The following is a 26322-nucleotide window of genomic DNA, read 5'->3' as shown; positions in this document are numbered from 1 at the left end:
CATGGTTTTGTTAAAAAAAATTATTTGGAAATAATTTCCAATGCAGAAAATTTGTAAGAACAGTACTAAGGACACCCATAGGCACTGTCATGTACCTTTCACACTGTTTGCTTTACCATTCGTGTGTATACTATCTAGATGCATCCTCCCCCTTTCCCCCCACCAAGCCATGTGCATCTCATTTGAAAGTTGCACAGAGGAAGGTATTTGCTCCTTTACCTTGGATTTCCTAGTTTCGTTTGGTTTTTAACCCACCTGTGGTTCTTATTTTTTTAAGGCATCACAAATGATGCTGTCTGTCCCCCACATTCTATAGTAGCTAAGTCTCTTCTTTCTTACTCGCCTTTAGAGTCTGGGTGCTACCGGCTGTGAAATGAGTGGCCCACCCAGGAGATTCCCTATGTCTAACTTTGTGGAGACCAGATTGGTTTTGACTCAGTTCCAAAGGGGCAAATTCTATAGTGTTGAATGAGGACGGATCTGCCCAAGTTCGATGAATTCTCTGAAAGGAAGATGTCTAGATTTTATGCTTGGGCTCTGGTTATGAATCCCACATGTCCTCATTTCCTATCTCCAATCTATTGGCAAGTCCGGTTGAATCTACCTCCTAAACTTCTCCCACCCTTGTCCTTTTCTTCCTGTTCTACCTCCATTGTCCTAGTTCAAGGCCCTGATACCTGTTTCTTCAACCAGTTGCATTCATACTGACTTCCCTGCTTTCATTCTTGCTCTACTATAATCCATTTCACACATAGAAAATAATAAGACCCTGCCTTAAAAGCTGTTAGTAGCCTCCTTTCACACTTAGAAAAAAAATTCTAAACTCCTTACCAGGACTCTCTGATCCCTGTGTGATCTGGCCCTACCTCTCTTTCTACCCTCATCTCATCCCAGGCTCTCCTCACCTAGTCTGTGTTTCCCTTCCTCACCTTGAAACCTTTGTGCTCTTTCAGAAACATGGCGGTCTCTCTCCGGTTCTTTGCCCGGCTGCTTCTTTGTTATCTTTTAGGTCTCAGCTGAAATGTAACTTTCTCAGAGTCTGTGACCATGTATATTGAAAGATCTTTCCTTACCCCCTTCTCTCTTGCAGTGATCTGAGAAGAGCACTTACCATAATTTAGAACTTGAAAAGATTGGTTTGTGTGTTTCTGATCCACTAGACTAGAAGCCCCAGTTACTGTCTTTTATCTGCTATTCTGACACTGTTGTATCCCGAGAACCCAACATCATGCCTGACATGTGGTATATCCTCAATGAATGAATAAATCCCTAATAAAAAATAAATAAAATACGTTAACTTGCTTAAAATAATGCTTGGCACCTGAATGTGACTCTCTTTCTTCTCTCTGTATATCATTCAAGGGTGCCAAATTAGCATGTATGTTTGGTTGTATGTACATGTGTTCACACACGAGTGTCATGTTTTAGGAGAAAAACATAACTATTCCTGTTCATATTCTCCTTCCTTCCTTCTTATTTGCTTCTTTTAATTTTCTACAGTTTTCTCATGACAAAAATGTTAATTTTTCCATGTATACTTTTAAAAACCTGTAACATATTCACCTTTGAATTAAATCACAGAAATTTCCTCTTAATCGCCAGTAGCCCTATTATGAAGTTATTGCTACTTTGGCATTTTTAAAAAGACTTTAGACATTGTGTTCATTCATCACTACCATGTTCACAGGCATTATTTTAGGTGCTGGGGACTAAAAGATAAATAAAAAAAAATAATTCTTGCCCTTAAGTAGTTCACAATGTATTTGTAATGAGACTGTTAGTGTGAACCAAGTGTTGGAGGCACTCCAGAGAAGGGGAGACTGCTTGAGACAGCCAGGGGCAACAATTGCAAGACCACTCACAGGTTGTCTGCCTGTTAGGGGAGGAGGAGAAGGAGGAGACGGGAAGGAACATTGGGTAATCATACCACCTCTTGTATTGCCTGATCAGCTGGGATCTGTGGGAACTTGGTAGGAATCCTGCTAGACCATTATTTCTCTATCTGCTTCACTGTCTAGGGGAGGACCCCAGTGTTTGACCTTCCATTCTTCCATCTAAAAGAAAGGAAGAAGACTAGTGTGAGTCTAGACAGCAACTGCACTCTCTCAGCCTCAGATGAAAGAACCTGGATAGTACAGGGAAGTAGGGTCCAAGAAGTCAAGAAACCTTTGCCCACCTATGATCTCTCACTGGACTAGGGCAACTTAATGGAGAACCATTGGTTTCCATCCAATGTCATCTACACATTCCCATTTCTTTTTAAATTTTAAACAGACCTAAAGAAATAATATGATTTGTTATGATTTGTCTACAATGAAGAGAGTCCCTGACACTGACAATGACCTAGCTATGTTGAAAACTCAGGAAAATCATGCTCAATAAATTATGGAAGTCAGAGGCATGAAATACTTGGTAGTCAAGTTTGACTTTGGAAGATTTTCTTTGTAGGTGGGCAAATAATTTTTTCTTTATATTTAGGAAGTCTGGGAAAATTAGGTCAAATGCAACTCTATAGTGTAAAGTAGTGAGAATACTGCAGAAAATGGTAGTAGGAATAGAGATTTTATAGGGAGAGGCAGCTTGAAGATTTGGTGTGATTAGAATAGATGAATTAGGAGAGAGAGAAGGAGGAAGGGAACAAGTTTCTTTGCCCTTTACATTCTAATGTTACTAATTATTACATAAGCCACTTTGTAATGTCTTTGCATTTGACCTTGAGAAAGAATGCCTGCATATTTTTTGCATACAAGCACAACATAAAATTTGCAATGGCATCTGATTGGATACAGATGTCTCATAACTTGATCTTGTTTATGTTGAACTTATATCATATGCCGAAAGTTCCTGGGAGAACCTATGCCTTGATTTGGAAAGTCTGCCAATTTTGGAAAATCGGTCTTTAGTTACTGATTTCTCTTACAGTCTGGCTGAAACTGAAAAGACTCTTGAAGAAACCAAGAACAGATCGGCCATATCCCTTTTGGCTGCAGAGGAGGAAATAAATCAGCTAAAAAAGCAGTAAGAAAAAAAAAAATGACAGGATTATTGCAGCCTGCTGATTGATCTTTGAATTTAGCTTTTTGGTGCTCCATTACAATATGAAAGAAGCTGTTCACAAAGAGGAAAGGCAGAAATATTTTTATTAATTTTATAAATTTTTTTCTTACTACAAGAATGTTAGCTATCTACTATAGAAAAATTTCCAAGTACAACAGAGTATAGGAGGAACCCAAAGACCCTCTCAAAATTCCAGAGCTAGTTCTTGTTACCATTTTGCAATTTCTTCCAATTGATCCATTCAAAATTGGACTTACTACTGCAAAAGTCAGCATAGATATATCATTTTGGACCCCATCTTTTCACTTAACATTCTTTTTCTCTATTACTAAGAAAAAATGCTGCAAAACTTGGTTTCAAATAGATGCATTGTGTTCCGTTATCTAGACATTTCCCTAATATCGAATAGTTACCTTGATACTGATTTTAAACATTGGAAATAACATTGTGATAATCATTGCAGCAAATATTAGTTTAAATTTCAGATCATTCTCTAAATATAAATTTCTAGGAGGAGAACATAAACACATACTTAAAGGTTATATCATCCTTGAATTTTTTTTTTTAAAGATTTTATTTATTTATTTGACAGAGAGAGATCACAAGTAGGCAGAGAGGCAAGCAGAGAGAGTGAGAGGGAAGCAGGCTCCCTGCCGAGCAGAGAGCCCGATGCGGGACTCGATCCCAGGACCCTGAGATCATGACCTGAGCCGAAGGCAGTGGCCTAAACCACTGAGCCACCCAGGCGCCCTCATCCTTGATTTTTTTTAATCGAAGTATAGTTGACACACTATTAGTTTCAGATGTACAACATAGCGATTTGACAGCTCTGTACGTACCTTATGCTATGTTCACAAGTGTGGCTACCGTCTGTCACCCTACAACGCCATTATGGTACGGGTGACTGTATCCTCTATGCTGTGTCTTTTATTCCTGTGACTTATTTCTTCCCTATGCAGAAGCCTATACCTCCCACTCCCCTTCGCCCCCTTTCCTCATTTCCCCATGACTCCCCGCTCTGATAATCACCAGTTTGTTCTCTGTATTTATGGGTCTGTTTCTGCTTTTTGCTTATTGATTCATTTGTTTTGTTTTCTTAAATTTCACATATAAGTGAAATCTTATGGCATTTGTCTTTCTCTTTCTGACTTATTTCACTCAGAGTAACACCCTCTAGGTCCATCAATGTTGTCACAGATGGCAAGATCTAGTTCTTTTTTATAGCTGAATAATATTCCATTGTATGTCTATGTCTATATATGTATATATATATAATGTGTGTGTAGACATATATATAAATATGTCCCGTCATATCACATATACATATATCACATATTTATCTATTCATCTATCAATGGACACGGGTTACTTATGGAAGCTTATTACCATCTTGACTCTCGTAAAGAATGCTGCAATAAATATAGGTGCGCATATCTTTTCAAATTAATGTTTTTGTTTTCTTTGGGTAAATACTCAGTAGTGGAATTATTAGATTTCAATATTTAATTTTTTGAGGAAACTCCATATCATTTTTCACAGTGACTGCACCAATTTATATTCCCACCCACAGTGCACAAGGGTTTCCTTTTCCACATCCTCACCAACACCTGTTATTTCTTGTCGTCTTCTTTCCAGCCATTCTGACAGGTGTAAGATGCTATACCTTCATTGATCCTAATTTTGATCCCCCCCCAAATAAGCAAGTGGGAGTTGTATTCACACACACAAACACACACACACACACAAATATCTTTTTGCTGCCTTCACACATGTTCCATTGTTCTGATTTCTTCGGGAACACCCCAACATTGTAGCTGGGATTACTGCTCTGTTGTCTATGTCTCTCTCCCCTCTCCCCATCATTTTATTTCTCTCTCTCTCTTTTTAGTCTTATGTGCATTTATTCTAGGCAAAATTTACTCCCGGTCCATAAATTTTTGTTTCTTCAATTTCTTCTGGGATATCTTTTCTTCTGGGCAACCTCCTCTACTGGTTTAGGGATAGTCTGCTCTTTTTCAGCAACAGCCATCTCGATGTAGCAGGGAGAGCTCATGTAGGGGTTAATCCAACCATGAGCCTTGTAAATTCTTTGTCACATCTTGGGGGGCTTTGCTCACCTGGGTGTGCTCAGTGCCCAGAGAATTGACATAAAAACCCTTAAGTTCATCATGACTCTTGGCATTTTTAAGCACGGGCAGGGATAATTCAGCAGTCTTCATGGGCCACAGACCCTGTGTGCAGCCCCATTGTTTGCCCCGGGCACACCCACCATCCCCACCAGTGTAGCTACAGGAGGGCACACTCTGCTTCTGCGAAGTGATGTCCTTCATATATTTGGTGGCTTTTCAGATCTGCATACCCTTGATGGCCTGGGGAGGCTCACGTGTGTTCTTAAAGTGAACGTGAAGATTTGAACCTCTAGATTTGCATGATTTTGTAGGGTTTTCTGGGTCACGTGAATAGCAGGCCATTGTCAGAGGTCATCTCAGCCTCTTAGGGGAAGAGCTCTCACCATCATTTTCATCTCTTATTTCCTACTTGATAGACCTTCTCAGATTCTTTGACCCTATAATTCAGTGATTTCTTATAGCAGCAATGGTCTTTACCATTTCCAGTACAGCGTTTAATTCTGCTGTTGTGTTTTTAGCTTCTCTGTGTCCTTCTTAACCTTAGCCCTTACCTTTTCATCTTCCATCATTGTCCTTTTCATCACAGCACATTCTCTTTGTGTGGCTTTGCTCCTGCTTTAGCTAGACATGCCTCTCTGCATCTTTTTTTTTTAAGATTTTATTTATTGATTTGACACAGAGCAAGAGATCACAAGTAGGTAGAGAGGCAGACAGAGAGAGAGGAGGAAGCAGGCTCCCTGCTGAGCAGAGAGCCCGATGCGGGGCTCGATCCCAGGACCCTGAGACCATGACCTGAGCCGAAGGCAGAGGCTTAACCCACCGAGCCACCCAGGCGCCCCGCCTCTCTGCATCTTTATAAAGATGCCAAGTTTATTTCCGAAGCTATGTCTCTAGAATACATTATTATTATTATTATTTTTTACAAATTCACCCTTTGTCCTGGTATTGTGGATGTTATCCCATCTCCATTGTCATCCCACCCCCCCCCCCCCCCCCAGCTATTCCATCTGTTCAGAGAATCAAAGAGCTAATGAAGATAGGAGATTGCATCTTTGGCCAGCTTCGGGACCTAGGTTTTGGAGGTCCAGTGCTTCCAGACTCTGTGCAGTTAGGATCAGCCTAATATAGAACAGGATGGCTACAGGCCCACTCTGCTTTTGCTGAAGAATCTGTGTATATATTCCTTTCTCAGGAGCCTTTTTCATGCAAGCTACAGATGTGGGGTGGCACTCTGACCCTGGCAATTCTCTTTTCTGATTGGTTTTTGTTCCTCCTGTGTTTCCATCAGAGTTGTCCAACACAGGAATGGCATTGTTAAGTAGAGTAGCCTCTGTGTGTTAGGTATACCAGTCATTGCTAGTATCTTTCCTCCATCCTTCTCCCCTTTCTCTTTTCTTTCCTCAATTTTTGTTTTCTGTTCAGGCTTAAATCTCTTCAAATCCAGGAGGACTCCCGCCACCGAAACTTAGAACACAGAAGCACAGAGCATCGGTGTTCGGAGCCTAGAGCCTCAGAGCCGAGGACCTCTGAGCAGAGGAGGCTGGACCAGCGAGGCATTGACAAGCGGGGCGCAGAGCAGCGGCCCGAAGTGATTTCCGATTATGAGAAACAGCTCCGAACGCTGAAGGATGAGATAGCGGTTCTGTCTGCTGAAAAATCCGCGCTTCAAGGAAGGTCAGACACATTCTCACAGATCTCTTCCTTTAAGTGCCTTTTGGTAGTGGTAACAGCGTGGCTTGGGAAAAAAGCCGAAATAACCTCTTGCACCCAAACCCCCACAGTATGGGAAACTTTGAATTGCAGAGGGATTGTTTTCTCTAATTACACCCTTCCAGAGAGAGAAAACACCTCCTGGATTGTCAGCGCTTGGGCCCTAATTAACTTGGGGCTGACGTGGAAGCCCAAGGAATGAAACTGAGAGCTATGTGGCTTGAAAGCAGATTTGGGTGGGCCTGTCGTGTGAGCATGGTACCCATGCTGGAAGAATGTTCCATAATAGGAGGGTCCTGTTCTCTGAGGCCTGGAAGTCCCCTCTCTGGGATGACCACCTGTCATTTTACTTTTTGATGCAGTTTATGGGTGAGTGTTCTTGTGACATCCCTTTCTACTGATGGACAGAATGTGAAGACAGGTCATTCGGCGTTCCATGAGGACAGAGCTGGTTGCTTCTCTTGGAGCATTTTCCTTGTTCTTTTTACCACCCACCACCTCCCTCAGCCCCACAGTGAGCCCTGGCCCAAGCTATCGGAGCCACTCCCATACCTGGTCCCCATTCCCCTAAATGCCACCTTGGCCTTGCATTCTAGGGAGTCACTCTGCCATGATCAGCTGGTACCAGCTTGTGCTGGCTCCCAAGACCTGATTCTGTACATTTCTGCCTCCTTCCAAGTTCAGTGTGATGTCACATTCACAGCTCGGAGTTGGCCGTGGTGACAGTATTTCTTGCACCATAGAAATTGTCGGACTACTGTCCAGGGCTTTCACCCTGCTCCACCTTCAAAGCGGGTCTCGCATTACCATTTGCCTCCTAGTTTCTCCTCCATTTCCCTCCTTGGTGGCCCATTTCCTTTGATAATCTACCTTGTACTCCATAGCGATACACTATTCAAGATACCGGGCTTTAAAATTCACCAAATCCTTGCGTATGTGTTAGCTCACCGGATCTTTCATTCCCCACTCCCGCCCAGAAATAGGGTGAACCTGTCGCCGGTGAGAACTCGGGCTCTGGAGAGGAGAAATGAGTGCGAACGGCCCCACTGCCATAGAACGAGAACGCAGATCTTTCTCATGGTTGAGTGTTCATCCCGTTTTATACCCTAAAGCCTCTGTGATATGTTAGCACCCCAAGGCTGGGGTATGAAATACTGAGAAGCTGATCTCTTTAACTTTGGCTTGCTGGCGGTGTTAACTTTAGTCTTCCGAGCCTCTGGTTCCTTGGCCTTAGAATGGCCAACAATCCATGTTGAGCTCCAAGCGCTGCTTCAAGGCGAAGATGAGGTGCTAAGCCCCCGCGCAGATAGAGAGCGCATGACCGTGTACTTGACACCTGGTAGGGAGCTCGCGGGGGCAGCCGCTCCCCCTGCCAGGGCGAGGCTCATGGGTGAACTTCCGTTCACGTGGCCAGAAGCGAATCCCAGTGCTTCTCCGGCTGCTTCTTCCTTGCCAACAGGTCCGCCAGGAGCCGGACTCCCAGCCCTGGCCCTCGAAGCCGCAGCCACAGCCACAGCCGCAGCCACAGCCGCAGCCGCAGCCGCAGCCGGTCCACCAGCCCCTCCACCGCTGTCGTGAAGATCAGGACCCCGTCCCCAAATCGCGCCAAAATGTCCAACGTGGCGCGTAAGGCTGCCCTCCTGTCCCGGTTCAGCGACGCCTATTCCCAGGCCCGCCTGGACGCGCAGTGCCTGCTGCGGCGCTGCATTGACAAAGCCGAGACCGTGCAGAGGATTATCTACATCGCCACCGTGGTAGGTGACTGCGGTGCGGCTGCGCCTTGGAGGGCGGGGGCGGGGTGGGCAGCGGGGAGAAGGTGCTGGTTAACCGGACCCTACAGCCTGAAGGGACAGCCTGCGTCTGAGGTCACAGAGGGAGGGTGGGATCTCCATTTGCTTGCTTGTTTCTTCCTTCCATCCTTCCTCCCTCCCTTCCTTCCTCCCATTACAAATATTTGGGATGGCTACTTTTTCACAGTCAAGAACTCTCCATATATATCAATATTTATACCACCCAGGCATTTGTTGAAGAAGTATCCATAAATATAGGATTACTCAAATGAATATAAACTATGAATATAATATAATGAATATAAACTATGTTGATTTGCACCAATCTTCCAATTGATTTCCTTTCCTTCTGGAACAAATCAGAAGGTTGACTTGTGTTAACTCTTCTGTCTATTGAACTAAGAGTAGTTACTAAAACTGCTAGGACATGAGCTACTTGAGGATGGCAGATTAAAAGGGCTCATACAGAATCCTTAGTTCTCAAAGCAAAGGTATTTGTTCTGTGGGTACCTTACTGAGACAGTAAGGGTCCATTATGAGAAACGAGAACAATTAATATTTAAAAACAAAAGGAAACACTAGTATGAAAGCAGAATTATTGGAGTCTACTGAGCGTTATCCTATATTATTAATTTATTTCAGGAGTCTGCAAACTTGACCTGACGGCCAGATCTTGTCCTGGCCTGTTATTTCTAAGGAAAATACCATCTACGAGCTAAGAATATAAGAATGGTTTTTCATTTTTAGATGAGTGTCAACAAAAATGTGACAAAGACTATGTATTTTAGGCAAGCCTTCAACGTTTAATCTCCAGCTCTTTACAGAAAAAAGTTTGCCAACTGTGGATCATTTCATTAAGAAGTTGGTGAAGGTTCTGTAAGCTTAACGGCCATGTCTCTCATGCATAACTGAGTTTTTTCGGTGCCTACTACATAACAGGCATTTAATAAGTGTTTGTTGAATCAATATATGCCAGGAAACTTGCCAGATACTTGATATGAGTCTTTGTATAACATAAACACAGATTGATAATTTCATTTTTGGACCAGTAATATGACGTTGTGGTGGGATCATAGCCTCAATCAGCACTAAAAAAAGAGAAGATTTATTTATTTATCTGAGTGAGAAAGAGGAAGGGCACTGGGAGAGAAGCAGACTCTGCTAAGCACAGAGCCCCATATGGGGCTCGATCCCATGACCCTGAGATCATGATCTGAGCTGAAATCAAGATTCTGGTGCTTAACTAGCTGAGCCACCCAGGCGCCCCCTAATCTGCACTTCTTAGGTGTTTATTCAACCACAGTTGATCTGTTTCCTTGAACCTCTGCACTGTGCTGCCTCTCGCACTTGGGGTTACCAAAACAATCATCAACTGTCTTGAAATTAGTGAACATGCATAGTCATAGATGTATTTATGTACTTTTCAAAATTGAGGTATGTATTTCTCCCAGATTAAAATTAGTTTTGATCAACTGTATTTAATGTTCAGAAGACCCACACGATGTTGAATTTTGGGTGGGTATTCTTCCTTCATCTCTCGCTTTGGATTTCTTTACTCCCCTTCTTCTACCTAATAAATTGGCTGCATTTTTACGTGCAGGAGGCATTCCATGTAGCTAAAATGGCATTCAGACATTTCAAGATCCGTGTGAGGAAATCGTTGACACCGTCTCTCGCGGGTTCGAATAACTTTGAAGATGCTGTCTCGGATTATATCATTTGTCATCTTGATCTATATGATTCCCAAAGTAGTGTTAACGTAAGTGTTGGGTCTCTTAGTGGGACTGGTGTGCTGTGGCTGCTCTTTACATGGAAGACCAGAAATCCACCCAGTGCTCAGGATTGCTTTTATGTGACGGGATAGCAGAAATGAGCAGCGGCCAACTGACTTTGTAGAACTGGTCATTATTGGCTCTTTCTTAGACTTTTATGGGAAAAAAAGTAGCCTGACCTTTTATAGTTCTAGTCTTTGGATGGGTTCTTAAGACTGGAGCTAGAATACCATAGAGCTTAAGAGCAATTGCTTTAGGGAAGGTTGGTGTAGACTCACACCCTGGCTGTGCCACGTCCTAGCTGTTTGACCTTGCACATTTGCTTCCCCTGTTTGTGCTTCAGTTTTCCAGCCTTTACATGGGAGCCACAATGGCCATGACCCCATGGAGGTCTTGAGAGGATTAAGTGAAAAACAAGCACGTAATTTGCTTAGCACAAGACTTGGCACATAGCAAACACCCAATAAGTCCAAGCTATTATAACTGCTGTTATTCTAGAATAGGAAGAGGTTGGCACTTCTTGTACTTGCCCAGAATAGAAAATTGGGAAATAATAAATAAAAACCATTCAGTGTATTTGCTTTTAGTTTGTGGTGGGGGAGACTCTCTTGGCCTTTAGTACACCATTTGTCCTCTACATCATCTTTCCTCTTTCCCCATGAGGGACTCTTTCTCGAGCACGTGTGCAGCTTTCCTAGGTTACAAACTAGTTTCCTAGTTTACAGCATCTTCACCCATGTGCCCTTTCCCTGCCCCACCTCCCCGACCCATCATAACCCCCTTTGGATGTCAGAGCTTCTTGTCACAGGCTGGTAACAAGGTGGTGCCCTCTTTTTGTTTTCCAGGATGTGATCCGAGCCATGAATGTCAATCCCAAGATTTCATTTCCTCCTGAAGTTGACTTTTGCCTGCTCAGCAACTTCATCCAGGAGATATGTTGCATTGCCTTTGCCATGCAGGCTTTAGACCCACCCCTAGATATTGCCTTTGGAGCGGATGGAGAGATTTTTAATGATTGCAAGTAAGAGACATAAGAGCACAAGCTAAGGGATTTTTTTTTTTTTTTAACAGTAAATAACCTTTTCTCTATTGCCTGGAAGCAATTTAGGGAAAAGAGCTCTAGGTGAGGAAGTCAACAGACATGAACTGACTTCCAGTCCCTTCCATGGGCTTCTCTGTGCCACAGGGCAGACCCCTCTCCTGGGCTCGTTCTCTTTCCCAGTCAAATGTGATTCAGAGGTGATGTTATCATTTCCGTTGATGATATTGGTCTTGGGGAGAGTTAATGAGTACCCAGAACCTGTCTGGAACACTAAGAAAAAGGGCTACACGAAAAGCACTCAAAAAAGGAACACGAATGTGTATTCCTTTTTTTTTTTTATTTTTTTTTCCATTTTATTTATTTTTTCAGCGTAACAGTATTCATTCTTTTTGCACAACACCCAGTGCTCCATGCAAAACGTGCCCTCCCCATTACCCACCACCTGTTCCCCCAACCTCCCACCCCTGACCCTTTTTACCAGTTTCTACTGCAGTATTTTGACCGGGTGTCTCCAAGTAGGGCACAGAAATATATCACTTGTGTCAGAATTACTCAAGTCTTGTTAGAAAGGCAGGCTCCTGGATCACACCCCATGCTATTTTATGCAGCAGGTTTGGAGTGGGGCTCAAGAATCTTCCATTTAACAAACACCCAGGTGTTCCTTGTGCACACCAGTGTTTGAGACCCACCAGGACCATTGGATTTCTATCAGCTTTTACATGGTAGATGTTTCCTATAAAAATTAGAAGAAATTAAATTAGTAAAACATTTTACTGAAACTTTATGGGATCTTATGATACAGCTGGAGGTTACTGGGAGGAGGCCAAGCTAGTGGTTACGAACACTCTGGCTTCAAGCTGCTTGGGTTCAAATCCCAGCTCTACCACCAATTAGCTCTATAAACTGGGGCATGCTACTTTATTTTTCTGTTCCTTAGTTCCCTCTCTGTCAGATGGGGGAAATAATAATACCTATTTCCTGGGTCTGGAGAAGGCTAATTGAACTCATTCAGAGAAAGTACTTAAGACACTGCTTGGCATGGGGACGCCTGGGTGCCTCAATCGGTTAAGTGGCTGCCTTCAGCTCTAGTCAAGATCTTGGGGTCCTGGGATTGGGTCCCACATTGGACTCCATGTTCATTGAGGAGTCTGCTTCTCTCTCTCTCTACTCCTCCTCCCTGCTTGTGCACTTTCTCTGTCTCATATAAATAAATAAAATCTTAAAAACAAAACAAAAACAAAAAAGGACACTGCTTGGCATGTAGTGAGCACTCGGGGGATGTTAGCGCTTGGTCTTTGTTTAGATAGACGGTGGTGGCCCAATATCCCTACGAGCTACTGATGACAGAGACTACATACCTTTCTTTTGCTTATCCAAATCACAATGGTGGTGTTTCCAGTTGCCTTCTAGCTTGCCATATTTTCCTGCCATTGCCCTGTTTCTGGTTTCTTCCAGATCATCGCTCCTAACACGTGTCCACTCATGGAAGAGCGGCTATTAGAACATTACACTGCACTTGACCTTTTTTTTTTTAAAAAATATTTTATTTATTTGACAGAGAGAAATCACAAGTAGGCAGAGAGGCAGGCAGAGAGAGAGGAGGAAGCAGGCTCCCTGTGGAGCAGAGAGCCCGATGCGGGGCTCGATCCCAGGACCCTGGGATCATGACCTGAGCCGAAGGCAGAGGATTTAACCCACTGAGCCACCCAGGTGCCCCTGCACTTGACCTTTTTGATTTCCTTACAGAACATAATATTTTCAACTCTCTTCCCGTATTCCTTTCTCCTTTGCAGAACTCATAGAACCACTCAAAAATGTTCACGCACTTTAGTTTATGGAATCTGCACATTTCACAGACCTCTGGGGGCCTCCCTCTTCCACGCCTTTAATCAGATGGAGGGTGTTGCCTCGTGGAGCAGTCTGTAACCTGTACCTCTGGAAGGCTGTGGAGCTGAAACCAGATTTCCTAATGATGACTATTTGGTTCTACTTGGAGGATGTCACGGAACAAGTTTAACCCTTAAAAAAACAAAAACAAAAAAAACTCTGGCAGCCTTTCACATATTAGAAGCAATTCCTCGTATCTTCCTACTTCTGGCCTCATGGCTTTGGGTTTTTCCATATAAAGGGGATTTGAGACTTCCTGACAGAGCAGTTTCTTTGGCCTGTGCTCCATGCTTTTTTGAGTATCCATTTTAAGTGTCTACACTGAATGTAGTCCCCTGCTTTGAATGGAGCAGTTTAGAGAAACTAAGACCCTTTCCATTCTTATTCTCTACTAATCCAGCTAATTTGTACTAGTGTTTTCTGCTTTTTTTTTCAGTTATATAATACTGTTGTTGAACATTTTGAGTTCAGCTGAAACCTGTTGTTCTTACTTGTACCATGATTAAGTCTTTTATCACCTCTATCTGTGCAATTATACGCTTTTTGGACTCAATGAGAGAACCTCATAAGTATCCACACCACACTGTATCTTATTAGAATCAACTTACTATTCCTGTCTGTTGAGCTATTTTTTTTAAAGATTTTGTTTATTTATTTGATACACAGAGATCACAAGTAGGCAGAGAGGCAGGCAGAGAGAGAGAGAGAGGAGGGAAGCAGGCTCCCCGCTGAGCAGAGAGCCCAATGTGGGGCTTGATCCCAGGACCCTGAGACCATGACCTGAGCTGAAGGCAGAGGCTTAACACACTGAGCTACCCAGACACCCCGTTGAGCTATTTCTTGATACTGTCATTTGTTTCTCTTTTCCTACCCATCCCTAGCCTTTGAGTGATTTACCTACAGTTCATGAAGGTCATTGGTGAACATGTTACTTATCATAGGATTGAGAGAGAGCCGAATTCTAGGTCTTATTGACTCATTAGTTATTTCACTTTGGGTATGATCATTGAACAGTTTCCAACCCACCTACTTAAGTCATCCCCCTATATTTCTCTTATTTTGTCCACAAAGATAGCATGAGATATCTTTCAGGATGCCTACAGGATTTCAGATGATCTCTGTCCCCTGTGTTTCCCTGAATGGTAACTTGTAATTCTGAGAAAGGAAGGAAGGCGTTTACCCTGACCAAACTTGTTCTATGTGAGTCCATGTTGAGTCCTATCCGTGGTTGCTATTCTAAGGGCCCACAACCATCTCTTTGGTAACAGAATTAGGATCCATATTCATCTAGACTTAGCATAATAAAAAATGAAAACTTACACAAATGACCTCCAGTTATATTGCATCATCACTTAACTTCTCTTTTTTGTTCTTTTGTGTGTTTAAAATAGGTACCGCCGCAGCTATGACTCTGATTTCACTGCTCCCTTGGTCCTCTATCACGTGTGGCCTGCTCTCATGGAGAATGACTGTGTCATTATGAAGGGAGAAGCTGTCACCAAGAGAGGGGCTTTTGTACGGTGGCCTTGCATAGTGACAATTCATCCCAAGTGTTTGATTCACAAGTTCGAGAACATTTATAAACCCAGAGATTCTATAGAGGAAGTCTAAAATTGCTTGATAAGGTTTCATACAAAGGAGAGGAAACAGACTGGTTGGGAAAGAAGAGATTCCTTTCTTTGATTCTTCTATGAGTCTTTATAATTTCCTGGCAGTGACTTCTTTGTCTGTTGCTCTATTTATAAGATGAAACTTGTCATATTTGCCTCCTCCATCTTAGAAATATGTTATTATAAAGGCAAAACTCTTTGAGCTTGTCTTATTGGAGGCCCTCTATAATTCTAAGCTTTGGGAAGCGATCAATTAACTTTCAGGAAGCAGTTGGCCAAATTTTTACTGACGAGTATCCATGTTGGGAAACGATGAATGTGCTGTTTTTCTCTCCTTGGTATGATGTGTAGGGAGGGTGGGGAGGGATGAAAACAAGAAGGCAGAGGAGGTGGGGAGAGAGTAGCACATCAGTTTTGGAGAGTTACTTCTTGTGTGCATTGGTTGTAAAATGTTTTGAACGTGGTAAATAATTGGGCAGCCTTCATAATGGAGTGGTAGCTACGAAAGTGTATTATCGTGTGTTGTGGTGAGGGTTGGGTGGCTACAGGGGCTTGGGTATTCCATATAGTTCACACAATGGAGTTTTTATCCTACCCTTCCTAGAAAGAATTAAGTGAATTCCAAAGGGAAGCTCTTCAGTCCAGCGTAAAGCCACCCTCTGGGTTGACTCAGATTCCGTTCTCTTTGAGTGAGAGAATAGGGAAGTGCTTCAGTGGCATTTTTCCTAACATAAGGGAGAATAGGAATAGAGTATTTTAAAAGAACTTAAGGGTTTTTGTAGCTTAAGCATTCCACTATAGTGAATAGTATCTCAATAAATTATTTTGTACTATGAAAGTTGAACCTACAGATATTGGGTTGGGTTGATCTGACAGCCACCATGGTCTATGATGAATGAACTCATAAAACATGCTTCTTGCTCCTGCAGCTATCAATTTCTGTTAAGAAATTCTAATTGTGGACTCTCTGTAGTGCAATTTGGAAGGGAGGGAGAGGAAATAGCCACTATTTGTATATCCTACATCAAATAGGCATTTTAACTTCCTTCTTCCTCTGCTCAAACACATCACCAACATTTCCCCAGCTTCAACTCCTAAAACAAAATGTGAAAACCCTAAAAGGAAGTACTTGGAATAAAAGAAAAAGTTGAATGAAGGGAAATTTGTAAGAAAGATTTTGCTAGTAAGATCTCTTTATAGTCAATATAGTTTTCTTATTCATTAATTTCATTAGTAGATGGGCAGCCATGGTGATTCCCTCCCTCCTCCCTCATTCATTAATTCATTTCCTCAAACAGTATTCATTTATTCAATAGTCACTTAGGACTATTATGATTCAGCAGTGAACAAAAGAGACCCAAATCCTTGCCCACATGTAAATTCTCTGACACTTACAAGCTTGAATGTAATTTCTAATGATTTTCTCATCAAAATGAAATTCTAGCACCAAGACTTTGAGTATTCCAAAGTTCACTGTAATGGGGTTTTATCTGAGAAATACCCTACAATTATTGTTAAATACCGGGCAGCTGTAGGATGTGAAGAGTGTGTCTCATGCTGAGTGATGCCCAGTAATGGGCAAGTGTAATCATATCAGGAAAACCACCTACTCCATGGGATTGCATCTTGTTTTAAGCCATGTGAGCTTTCACAAACTACTATTTCTCTCTCTCTCTTTTCAGTGGAATTCGGTGCGATCTGTAAGTCGATGTCGAAGCAGGAGTTTAAGCCCCATCTGCCCCCGTAGCCGTATTGGTTTAAGCACGGTATATATCTAATAATTTTTACGCAAAGCATCTTATGGTTGTCATTCTTATCTCCAACAGTCACCTCTACAAGAGGGGATTGTAAGTCTATAGGTAGAAAGAGAACCTGTTGCAATAACCCCAAACTGATTTTTACACTACCTCGGTCTAAGAAATTATCACTCTAGAAAGAAGGAAGTAGAGGTCATGTTTTTCTTAACTACTTCAAAGAATAATAGACTTTGCATATTTTGTAGTTTTATTTTTGTTTTGGAACGAAAATGGGAAAGAGATACAGTCTTCTGAACAGAGGGTGGAGTGACCCAAACACAGGTCCTTGGTTCCTCTTCAGCTTATTGCATGAGTTTCGAGAAATTGCTCAAATGGTCTGGATTCCAGTACTGTATAAAGGGCATTGCAGGTATTCATTTTCCTCCACACTTCAAAGTAGGAAGAATAACATTGGTCTCCTTGTGTATTAGTTCTTGGGAGGATTACTAATACCTCTGTCAAAAAAAAAATAACAGCAAAAACATTTTGAAAACCAAAACATTATTATGCTTCACCACTGTCGATTTATTTGACAAATAGTATTTAGTCAATGCCTTTCGAGTACAGGACTGGACAAAGACATCTGGACACCAAATCGGCTAGTAATTTGCTGTTCCATTGAATAAAAATTCTTTAAATATTTGTTCAGTTTTGTTTTAGGGAGAGTGGTGGAGGAGAACTGCAGTTGGCAGAGCTCTAGTTATCTGGAATTATCTCTAGTCATGCAACTCACACCATAAACTTCTAAAACTCCCTCTGTAAAACAAAATAAAAAAAAAACCACCCCCACCCTCCATTAGTAAGGTCTACTTCTCTCAGTTCAGTGAGCATCTATTACTTCAGCATGCTCTTTACCAAATACCCCTTCCTTTTCTGACGGATGCTAGATTTGCAGGGAGGGGACACAAACATGATGAAAACATGGTCTCTTCCCTGAATGGATTTCCATATAGGAAGATCAACATGATTTCAACAAAGTCACTGAGTGCGGTATATGCCACCATCCATGCAAGAGGCATGAAGGACTAGAGCCATGAGAGGGGGTAGGGACTCTTTCTGGACTTGGTAGTGAGGAAGGGGTTCATGGGCAAGTTGGTACTTGATTTGGATTTTTAGAATGGACGGAATTTTAATGAGCTGGGAAATTAAGGAGGAAGATCCAGAAAAAGGAAATAGCCTGAGAATGGAAAAGGCATGTATCTGACACAGATCTTTTGCTCATAGAGATTTTAATATAACTGACATCCATATTCATGAATAAGTATTTATGGTGGGTAAAAGCAAAAGGATAGTGCATTTAGTGGACTGAAAAATAAAAAAGAAATCTTGAGAGTTTTATCCTGGAAGAATCTCAGTCTCCTTCTTCTAAGAAGACATGGCTTACCAAAGAGCAGTATTAGACACCTTAAGCATTCACAGACAGGGCGAATTTTTCAACTGGAGTCTCACTGGAAGTCTTATTTATTGGTGGGCAGTGTCCCTCCAATAAAGCCCTCATGCTTGTTTCACACCCCTTCTCTTTCCTGCTTTGTGCCCAAGGAGAACCAAATAATTTAGACTTTAGATGAAAATAATATATATATATATTATTTTATATATATATATATAAAATAATATATATATATATATATATTTTTTTTTTTTTTTAAGTAGGCTCCACACCCAGTGTGGAGCTTGAACTCATGAACTTGAGATCAAGGGTTGCATGTTCCACTGACTGAGCCAGTCACATGCCCCTAAAATATATTATTAATGGTGAAGCCACTGCCCACTTTCTGGCCCTTTCCACCATCCTATCCTTACAGTGATTGGGTACACCTGCAAAATAAAATACAGATATTTTTAGTTAGTCTGGTTTTTGGCTTGTGAGGTCTTGATGCATCCAGAACAGCTTTCATCTTTGTTAGTGTCTATTTAAAGTTTTTGAAAGCTCAGAACAAGAATGTTGCTTGTAGTCAGTTATTTCTGAATAATAACAGGTGTGTAGGTATAGGCAATAGATTTTGTTTAGTGAAAGCAAAGGTGAGATTTTTAAAATTTTTTTTATTTTTTAAAAAAAATTAAATTATAAATTTAATTAATGAATTTATTTAATCAATAAATTAATAAATAATTTTATTATATATAAATAAAATAATAAACAAAATGGTTATTATCAATAAATTAAATAAGTTTAATTTAAATTTAAAATTTAATTAAAAATTTAATTAAAAAATTTAAAAAATTTTTGGGGCATCTGGCTGGCTCAGTGGGTTAAGCCTCTGCCTTCAGCTCAGGTCATGATCCTAGGGTCCTGGGATTGAGCCCTGCATTGGGCTCTCTGCTTAGTGGGGAGCCTGCTTCCCCCACCCGTCCTCTCTGCCTGTCTCTCTGCCTACTTGTGATCTCTGTCCCTCAAATACATAAATAAAATCTTTAAAAAATTTTTAAAGAATTTTTTAAATAAAAATATTTTAAAAAGTTTTTAAATAAAAAAATTGCTTTGAAAGCAAAGGTGAGATTTTCTGGAAAATGATTCTTTCCAGGGTTTTGGACACAGGACATGATTCATATAGAAATCTGATAGAGAGCATTCAGTCATTTTAGCTTTAATTGGGTAATCGTACTACTATTAATAACTATTTTCTGGAAAGTGTTGAATTCGACATGGCCACTGGGCACCCAATCTTAAAGACTTTAAGTCTTTAGCTCTTAAAACAAACAAACATGAGTGTTCTAGTTCCTTGAGTACAGATCCTTTACCTCTTTGGTTAGGTTTTTTCCCAGGTATTTTATGGTTCTTGGTGCTCTAGTAAATGGAATCGATTCTCTAATTTCCCTTTCTGTATTTTTATTGTGGTGTATAAGGAAGCCACTGATTTCTGTACATTGACTTTGTATCCTGCCACGTTACTGAATTGCTGTATGAGTTCTAGTAGTTTGGGGGTGGAGTCTTTTGGGTTTTCCATATAAAGAAAGAATCATGTCATCTGCGAAGAGAGAAAGTTTGACTTCTTCATTGCCAACTTGGATGCCTTTTATTTCTCTTTGTTGTCTGATTGTTGTTGCTAGGACTTCTAATACTATGTTGAACAAGAGTGGTGAGAGTGGGCATCCTTGTCGTGTTCCTGATCTCAACGGGAAGGCTGCAAGCTTTTTCCCATTGGAAAAAAACAAACAAACAAACAAACAAACAAACAAGCAAGCAAACAAACCAGCTTAGGCCACTGGGCCCAGATTTTATTGAATGACATGATTGACATTGAGGGCCCATTTACTTGAGGACGGATAAGAGGACACGCATTGCTCAACCTCAGAGTTGACCATCAAAGTTCTAAAGTGCCTCAGAACAATTATTTAGCTGGTTTGAGGAATAAAACGTCAAAGGGATTCATTCTTTGAGCTCCATGCCCCGTGTCATTCACGTGACTCCTCTGTATTTTTCAGATATCTCGAAGCCGGAGCCCTTCTCCAATAAGATGTGGATTGCCGAGTAAGTGGGATGGTTTAGACGGCTTTTTAATACCCTTCTTAGCCCTCAGCCCCGTGCAGCAAAATGAATGTTTCGCTTCCCAGGGAACATCTCTGACCTCCACCTCGCACCTTCATTCCTGGGCCCTTCCGTTGCTGGTGCCCTAGCGGGTCCCTTGGGTGATACGGGAGGAGCCTCTGAGTGAGAGGTTTTATCGATGTAAACCCAGATCTGTCACCCCACTTTCGGTCTTTCCAAAAGAAAGTCTAAGAAAGTGACCGTAATCACGAACTGTTTGTTTTTCTCCTTAGGGTTTTAAAGCCACCAGACGCGTCCCTTTGCTACAGTACATCTGCACCAGCAACTTCCCCAATGCCTGTCTCCTGTGCCTGCCTCAGAACTCACTTAAGATAATGTGAAAACGCAATTCTGTGTATCCCTCCACACGGAGAGTTAAATGTTTTGGCTTAGCATGTTTGTAACTTCAGATATATTGCATTTTATTTTATTTTATAGACACAGATTCCATTACTTTGATAAAAAACGATTGCATAGGTGTTTAGGATCATATTCATTTGAAGCAAAGTCCCTCAGGGTTTTCATCCTCAAATACGAGGCTCTTCTGTGGCAACTGTAGAAACTTAAGTGGAGGATGTTTGCCAAGTGGAGTTTAAAAGACAGAGTCAGTTTAGTTTACAGATGGATCATAAATGTTATAATTGCTGGTATTAGCTTAAGGCTTGGAAACAATATTGAGTGTTTTAATTTTCTTTTGTTTGGAAGACAGTCCTAATCCCCGGCTGGGGAATTTGTCCTAGTAGTGGTGACTTTGGGCTACACGTAGATGGCATTGATTTCAGAGAATCAAGTTCACTGGCTGGCTTCTCTTTTCCTGATTTGAGACTGCCCTGTTTGGTTTAGTTGGGTACCAATGCCAAAGCTACTTACCTGAGGAAATGTTCTTGCTTCATAAATGGGGAGAAGTGATTTGGCTGGAAGCCAGCTTTGAGAGAAATGGTAATTACTTTGTGTTTAACTCGTGGGAATGTTTCATACAGTTTTAATGTACATGTTACATATAGAAATGACATGGACAGGTGCTGTATCCATTCCACCTAGTTGTTTGCAAATTCAGACCTCCTAAGAAGTGCATCTGACTAAAAATATCTAAGCTTGGGGCTTAAAACTAGGGGTACCATTTATTGATTTTTAAATTGAGCCACTATACCTTGATTTCTTTACTGTGAAGGACTGTTGAAAAAGTTCAAGTTTAAATGTAATAATGGAACATAGCTTTCTCAAGATAAGTGATGTTTTGTCTGCTCCCACCCCCTCACCCCTCACACTTTAATGTGGTCTTAAACACAAGCCTCATGAATGACTGCTTTCTCTGTGTGCCTTTTGGAGAGAAACTCTGAATTGACCACTGCTCGATCTGCACAAACTCAGTGCCCAAACTAGCACCTAATGCTTTTTAGGTGGAAAACAAAACAAGACAAACCCAAAGCAAGAACTTCTCTGAACCATCTTGTCCCTTGTGCTGGTAGCTAGAGATGGGGAGAGACCTCCTCCAGCCCTGTCCCTTGGGTCTAATGGTTACCAACTTCATTCTTAAGTGTGAGGTTCATTTTTCTCCCTCTGTGTGTTTTTATGTAGTCATCACGTAGAGGTAAGGCAGCCTGCTGAAAGGAGGACTTGGTGTTTAGGTAGTTCCAGTTCTGGCTTGGTCATCAGTTGGCTGTGTGGCCTTGAGCAAGTTACTCCACCTCTCTGAGTCTCAGTTTTATTTTAGAGTGTGTAGGTTGAATGAGAGGAGTAGTTCTCTCAATGCTTGCAGATTCAGTGCTCCTTTATGACAAATGTTCTGATTATTCTGAAATAAAATTCAATGTCCATATGACCCAAATGCATATATACTTTTTTTTTTCTTTTCATCTTTTTATTTTGCACTTTTAAACAATGAGTATAGTATCCTAACTTTCGTACAAAGCAGAGAAAAGGAAAAGCAGTTTTTAATAACATGGGCTTTAGTCAGAAGGCTTTGGTCTTGCCATCCTAGATGATAAGATGAAATCATAGATACTTACCCCTGTGTGTAGTCATGAGCTACAAATGCAAATCAATGAGCATTGTATTGGCAATATCACGAACAGCGTTGGATATGATATTCTGAAATGGAGCACAACTCCTGATAAAGTTTTGAACAAAATCTTAGTCATGTCTTGATTTACATAGTAAGCACATTTCTGGAAAAGTCGGTGTACATTAAAACCATGCAACTATTACTTTGTGTTTTGTGTTAAAAAAAAAAAAACCTTTTCTAAAATCTCACTAAGCAATGAGAATTCATTTTTAGGAGTTGAATTGGGGAACACATGCCCTGACTTAGAAAATGTTGACACATAGCTCAGTTTATTTGCTCTATATCTTGTCTGGCCACTTGTCATTTCTCAGGTCTCTCATTTGAACTGTAACCACACAGGGAATACTGGTGAAGAGTCTAGAATAATTTTTAGAAAACATTCACAAGAGCGAAGGAGGTTGACCTGTACTCATCTGGGCATGCACCTTAACCTTAGTAACTTTGAAATACGAAAAACTCCTACTTTGTCAACTGGTAAATGTCAATTTCTGTATGATTGATTTAACATCTAATAAGAAAATCAAGAAAAGGAACACTTCTGTATCTGTAGGTTCTTTGCAATGAGATGCTCTCTTTCTAGATTCTCAAGCTGAGCAATAGCTTTTCCCCGTCTCCATTCTGTAAGGTCTGAACCAGGGTCATGAATTCATTCCATAAGTCTGGACCGCACCCCTGCTCTGGCGTTAACCCTTTGATTGCTGCAATTTTATGCTGTAGCTTAACTGCCAGCTTTAGTTAATTTTATTCACAATCTATTGTCATCATATTCGAGATACCGTCTCTGAATAGCACTTTACCATTTTTATGGAGCTTGCACTTACATTATTTCAGTTGCTCCTACAGCAGATTCAGGTGTGTCTTCAACTTACAGGTAAGGAAGCTGTTCCTCCAATACACCATGCCAACTTCTTCCAAGGCCTTTTTGTTCAGAATCACATTCTTTTTTTTTTTCCATTTTATTTATTTTTTCAGCGTAACAGTATTCATTCTTTTTGCACAACACCCAGTGCTCCATGCAAAACGTGCCCTCCCCATTACCCACCACCTGTTCCCCCAACCTCCCACCCCTGACCCTTCAAAACCCTCAGGTTGTTTTTCAGAGTCCATAGTCTCTTATGGTTCGCCTCCCCTCCCCAATGTCCATAGCCCGCTCCCCCTCTCCCAATCCCACCTCTCTCTTTTTTTTTTTCCTTTCTGTCATGGCCTATAGCATCCATTCTTTTGTTTACTGGTTCATTCATTCCTACACTCTTGAACACTTACTCAGCGTGTAGCCTGGGTATGCTAGATTCGGTACCCACTCCTGGAAGTAGAGCAGTGGACAGGGTTCTGGCCCTCAGGGAGCTTGATGTTATGTCCAGTTGCATTCTTTGGTCATAGGAGGCAGATAATGATGGAAGACAAAAAAGAAAATGGGGTCAGTACAACATATCAGTTGAGGGAATTAAATAGATTAATTGGGAGGGCAAATACCCATATAGAAGGAAGTTATGCAAGGCAATAAGAGAAATGTGTTGAACTGCATAAGAGACCGTAACTCAGTGCAACTCACTTGTTGTTCACAGGTGAATCATTCAATCTTTTAACAAACACCTACTAAACCTATGATCCCAGGATCATTAATAATAAAATGAGTGTGGAGAGGAGGAACTCCTAAGGTTGGTTTTAACACTTCCCATTACTACAGCTGTGCATTCCACCTGCTGTTACTCCTAAGCTCCAGGGCGATTTGCAGACCATTCTAATTCATTTCTAAGCACACCCCGTCCTTCATGAGGAAGATTGCTGCTAACGGTGTTCTACAAGATTGGAGTTCAGTGAGAGATTTCTTAGTAGTATGATTTTGGATAGTATCATACCTATAATTAAGGGCAGAGGGTTGTGGAGCTCTTAAGAAACTAGTATTACAAACTGCATTAGGTCATTGAAATGTGAGCCCAGGAGCCATATGGGTAAGTGACATTCGGTGGGTGTCTACTGTTCAAATACCAAAGCAATGAAATGTGTTGGCCTTAATACAGTGAGTGAACAGGGGCCTTGGAAATAAAGCCCAAATAAAGCCCTTGGAACTAATTTTCTTATTTTAAAATGAAATGTAATGGGACAATTTTATGTTTTAAAAATTGCCCACTGGGTGCCAAGATGAATATTATACTTTCCATAGTTTCACTGGCAATTAGTGTACCAAGATTGGACAGCTAACTCTGTTTTCTATTGGATGAGCAACAAAAGAATGTGACAAATGGCGATGTAACACTCTATTTCAGTAGAGTTTAAGCCATGATTTTTATGATACAACCAAAATAATGTGAAATATGTTGTGAAATATAGGTTAGAAAAGGTTTTTAGTAATTGGACAGATGTCAGAAGATCTTGAGTACCATTTGATAAATCAGACCTTTTAGCGATTAATAGCTGTTCTTGGGAGGCTGGGGTGAGACATTTCCTTTCTCTTGTCCTTAGTTTTCTTGTCTTAGACCAGGGACTAAGGTTTGGAGCCATGTCTTCAGAATAAGAGGGTTTAGGATTGGCTCAGCTGGGCGAGGCACCAGTTGAAGCAACACTGAAAATGTCAGTTGTTCCTTTGTCATTACTTCATTTAAGAAGCCCTTGCTGATGCTTGTAACATGGTGTGCCAGTGTGCCAGGCACTGTGTGAGGCTCTGGGACGCAACGGTGAGCAAGACTTTCAGTTGTGAAGAGAACGTGAAAGTAGTCTTTGGCAATGCGAACCTGTGGGAGGGTCTGTGATCTCTCTGAAAGATGGCGCAGTGACTGGCGATAACCTCTTGTTTGGAAGATCATCTTAAGTCCATTATGTTGATAGTGGGTGGAATCCATCTTCCATGGTACTGTCATCTACAAACCTAGACTTAGCACCCAGTAATAACTTACTGAGGGAGGTTTCTCAGCTTAATGTGACCTGTGGTGAGAATGATCAGAGGAGATACACGTGCAGCTTAAAATAACACGCTGGAAGTGGCATGGAGGTCACAAAGGACTTTGGACTCCCTGTTAGAAGGGAGGCCTGCATCAGAATCAGAGAAGATGCATTGTCAAGGCTGATGAGTCTACTTTCCACAGAAACAATTTTAGGAAACCTGACAGGAAGGCCTCTCTACTCACTTGCATTTAATTGGCAGATTCTTGACATTTCAGTTCGAGAGCTGTACTCGGACTGAAGACTCTGAAGGATGTTAGAATGCAAATGCAAATAACTTGGAGCAGTAACACCCCAGAGTTCTAATGAGGTTTTGGATTCTTTCCTGAAAAGTGATAGGGATAGAGGGAGAGACAAGGGACAGAGGGACTATGAGGGCCCCAACTAGGTGACTACGATTTGTGGGTTATGTAATGGCAAGGCTTTTCCATTTTAATGGGGTAGTCCAAGGCATGAAAATCAGCTTTCACCTCTTCTACTGCTGGGTCTGGTGTGAGCAGTATTACTGGCCAGCCAGAGTTTTCTTTCCAAAAGGCAGCTTCATCTCAGAAATGGTTGCTACAGCCTGGACATTTGTGTCCCCCTGCCCCAAATTCATATGTTGAAACCTAATCCCCCAAATGATAATTTTTGGGAAGTGAGTCCTTTGGGAGGTGTTTAGGGCATTTGGGTGGAGCCCTCATGAGTAGGATTGGTGCCCTTATAAAAAAGATCCAGGAGAACTCCCTCATCCCTCTGGCCATGTCAGCAAGAAGATGGCTGTCCATGAAGGATGAAGTGGGTCCTTGCCAGGCACCAAATCTGCTGGCACCTTAATCTTGGACTTCCCAGCCTCCAGAACTGCAAGAAATAAACGTTTGTTGTCTAAAGTACCCACTCTATGATATTTTTGTTATAACATCCTGAACAGATTAAGACAGGGGTTGCCTTTGGTCCAAGACCCATTTATGTGCATACTTGAGCATATCCCTACAAATCACTGGCCTTGATGTGCT

The 26322-nt window shown here is 41.4% G+C and overlaps 1 protein-coding gene across 3 annotated transcripts in view; it reads left to right on the top strand.

Moving 5' to 3' along the window:
* SPATA18 (spermatogenesis associated 18) overlaps window positions 1-22155 on the top strand; it is a 38897-nt gene extending 16742 nt beyond the window's left edge. The window contains exons 5-13 of one of the 3 annotated variants that reach the window (XM_045985064.1): window positions 2923-3018; window positions 6609-6860; window positions 8356-8650; window positions 10287-10445; window positions 11304-11479; window positions 14779-14902; window positions 16680-16763; window positions 20220-20265; window positions 20556-22155. In XM_045985064.1, coding sequence (XP_045841020.1) covers window positions 2923-3018; window positions 6609-6860; window positions 8356-8650; window positions 10287-10445; window positions 11304-11479; window positions 14779-14902; window positions 16680-16763; window positions 20220-20265; window positions 20556-20563 — 1240 coding nt within the window. In that variant the 3' untranslated portion in view covers window positions 20564-22155. Of the gene's footprint in view, window positions 1-2922; window positions 3019-6608; window positions 6861-8310; window positions 8651-10286; window positions 10446-11303; window positions 11480-14778; window positions 14903-16679; window positions 16764-20219; window positions 20266-20555 lie in introns of all 3 variants that reach the window. The other 2 variants (XM_045985082.1, XM_045985073.1) reach the window with 2 other exon arrangements.
* Window positions 22156-26322: the final 4167 nt, after the last annotated feature.

This window comes from Meles meles, chromosome 2 (assembly GCF_922984935.1).
Source record: "Meles meles chromosome 2, mMelMel3.1 paternal haplotype, whole genome shotgun sequence".
Taxonomy (NCBI): domain Eukaryota; kingdom Metazoa; phylum Chordata; class Mammalia; order Carnivora; family Mustelidae; genus Meles; species Meles meles.
Note: the sequence above shows the minus strand (reverse complement) of the source record. Positions and strands in the feature narration are given on the sequence as shown.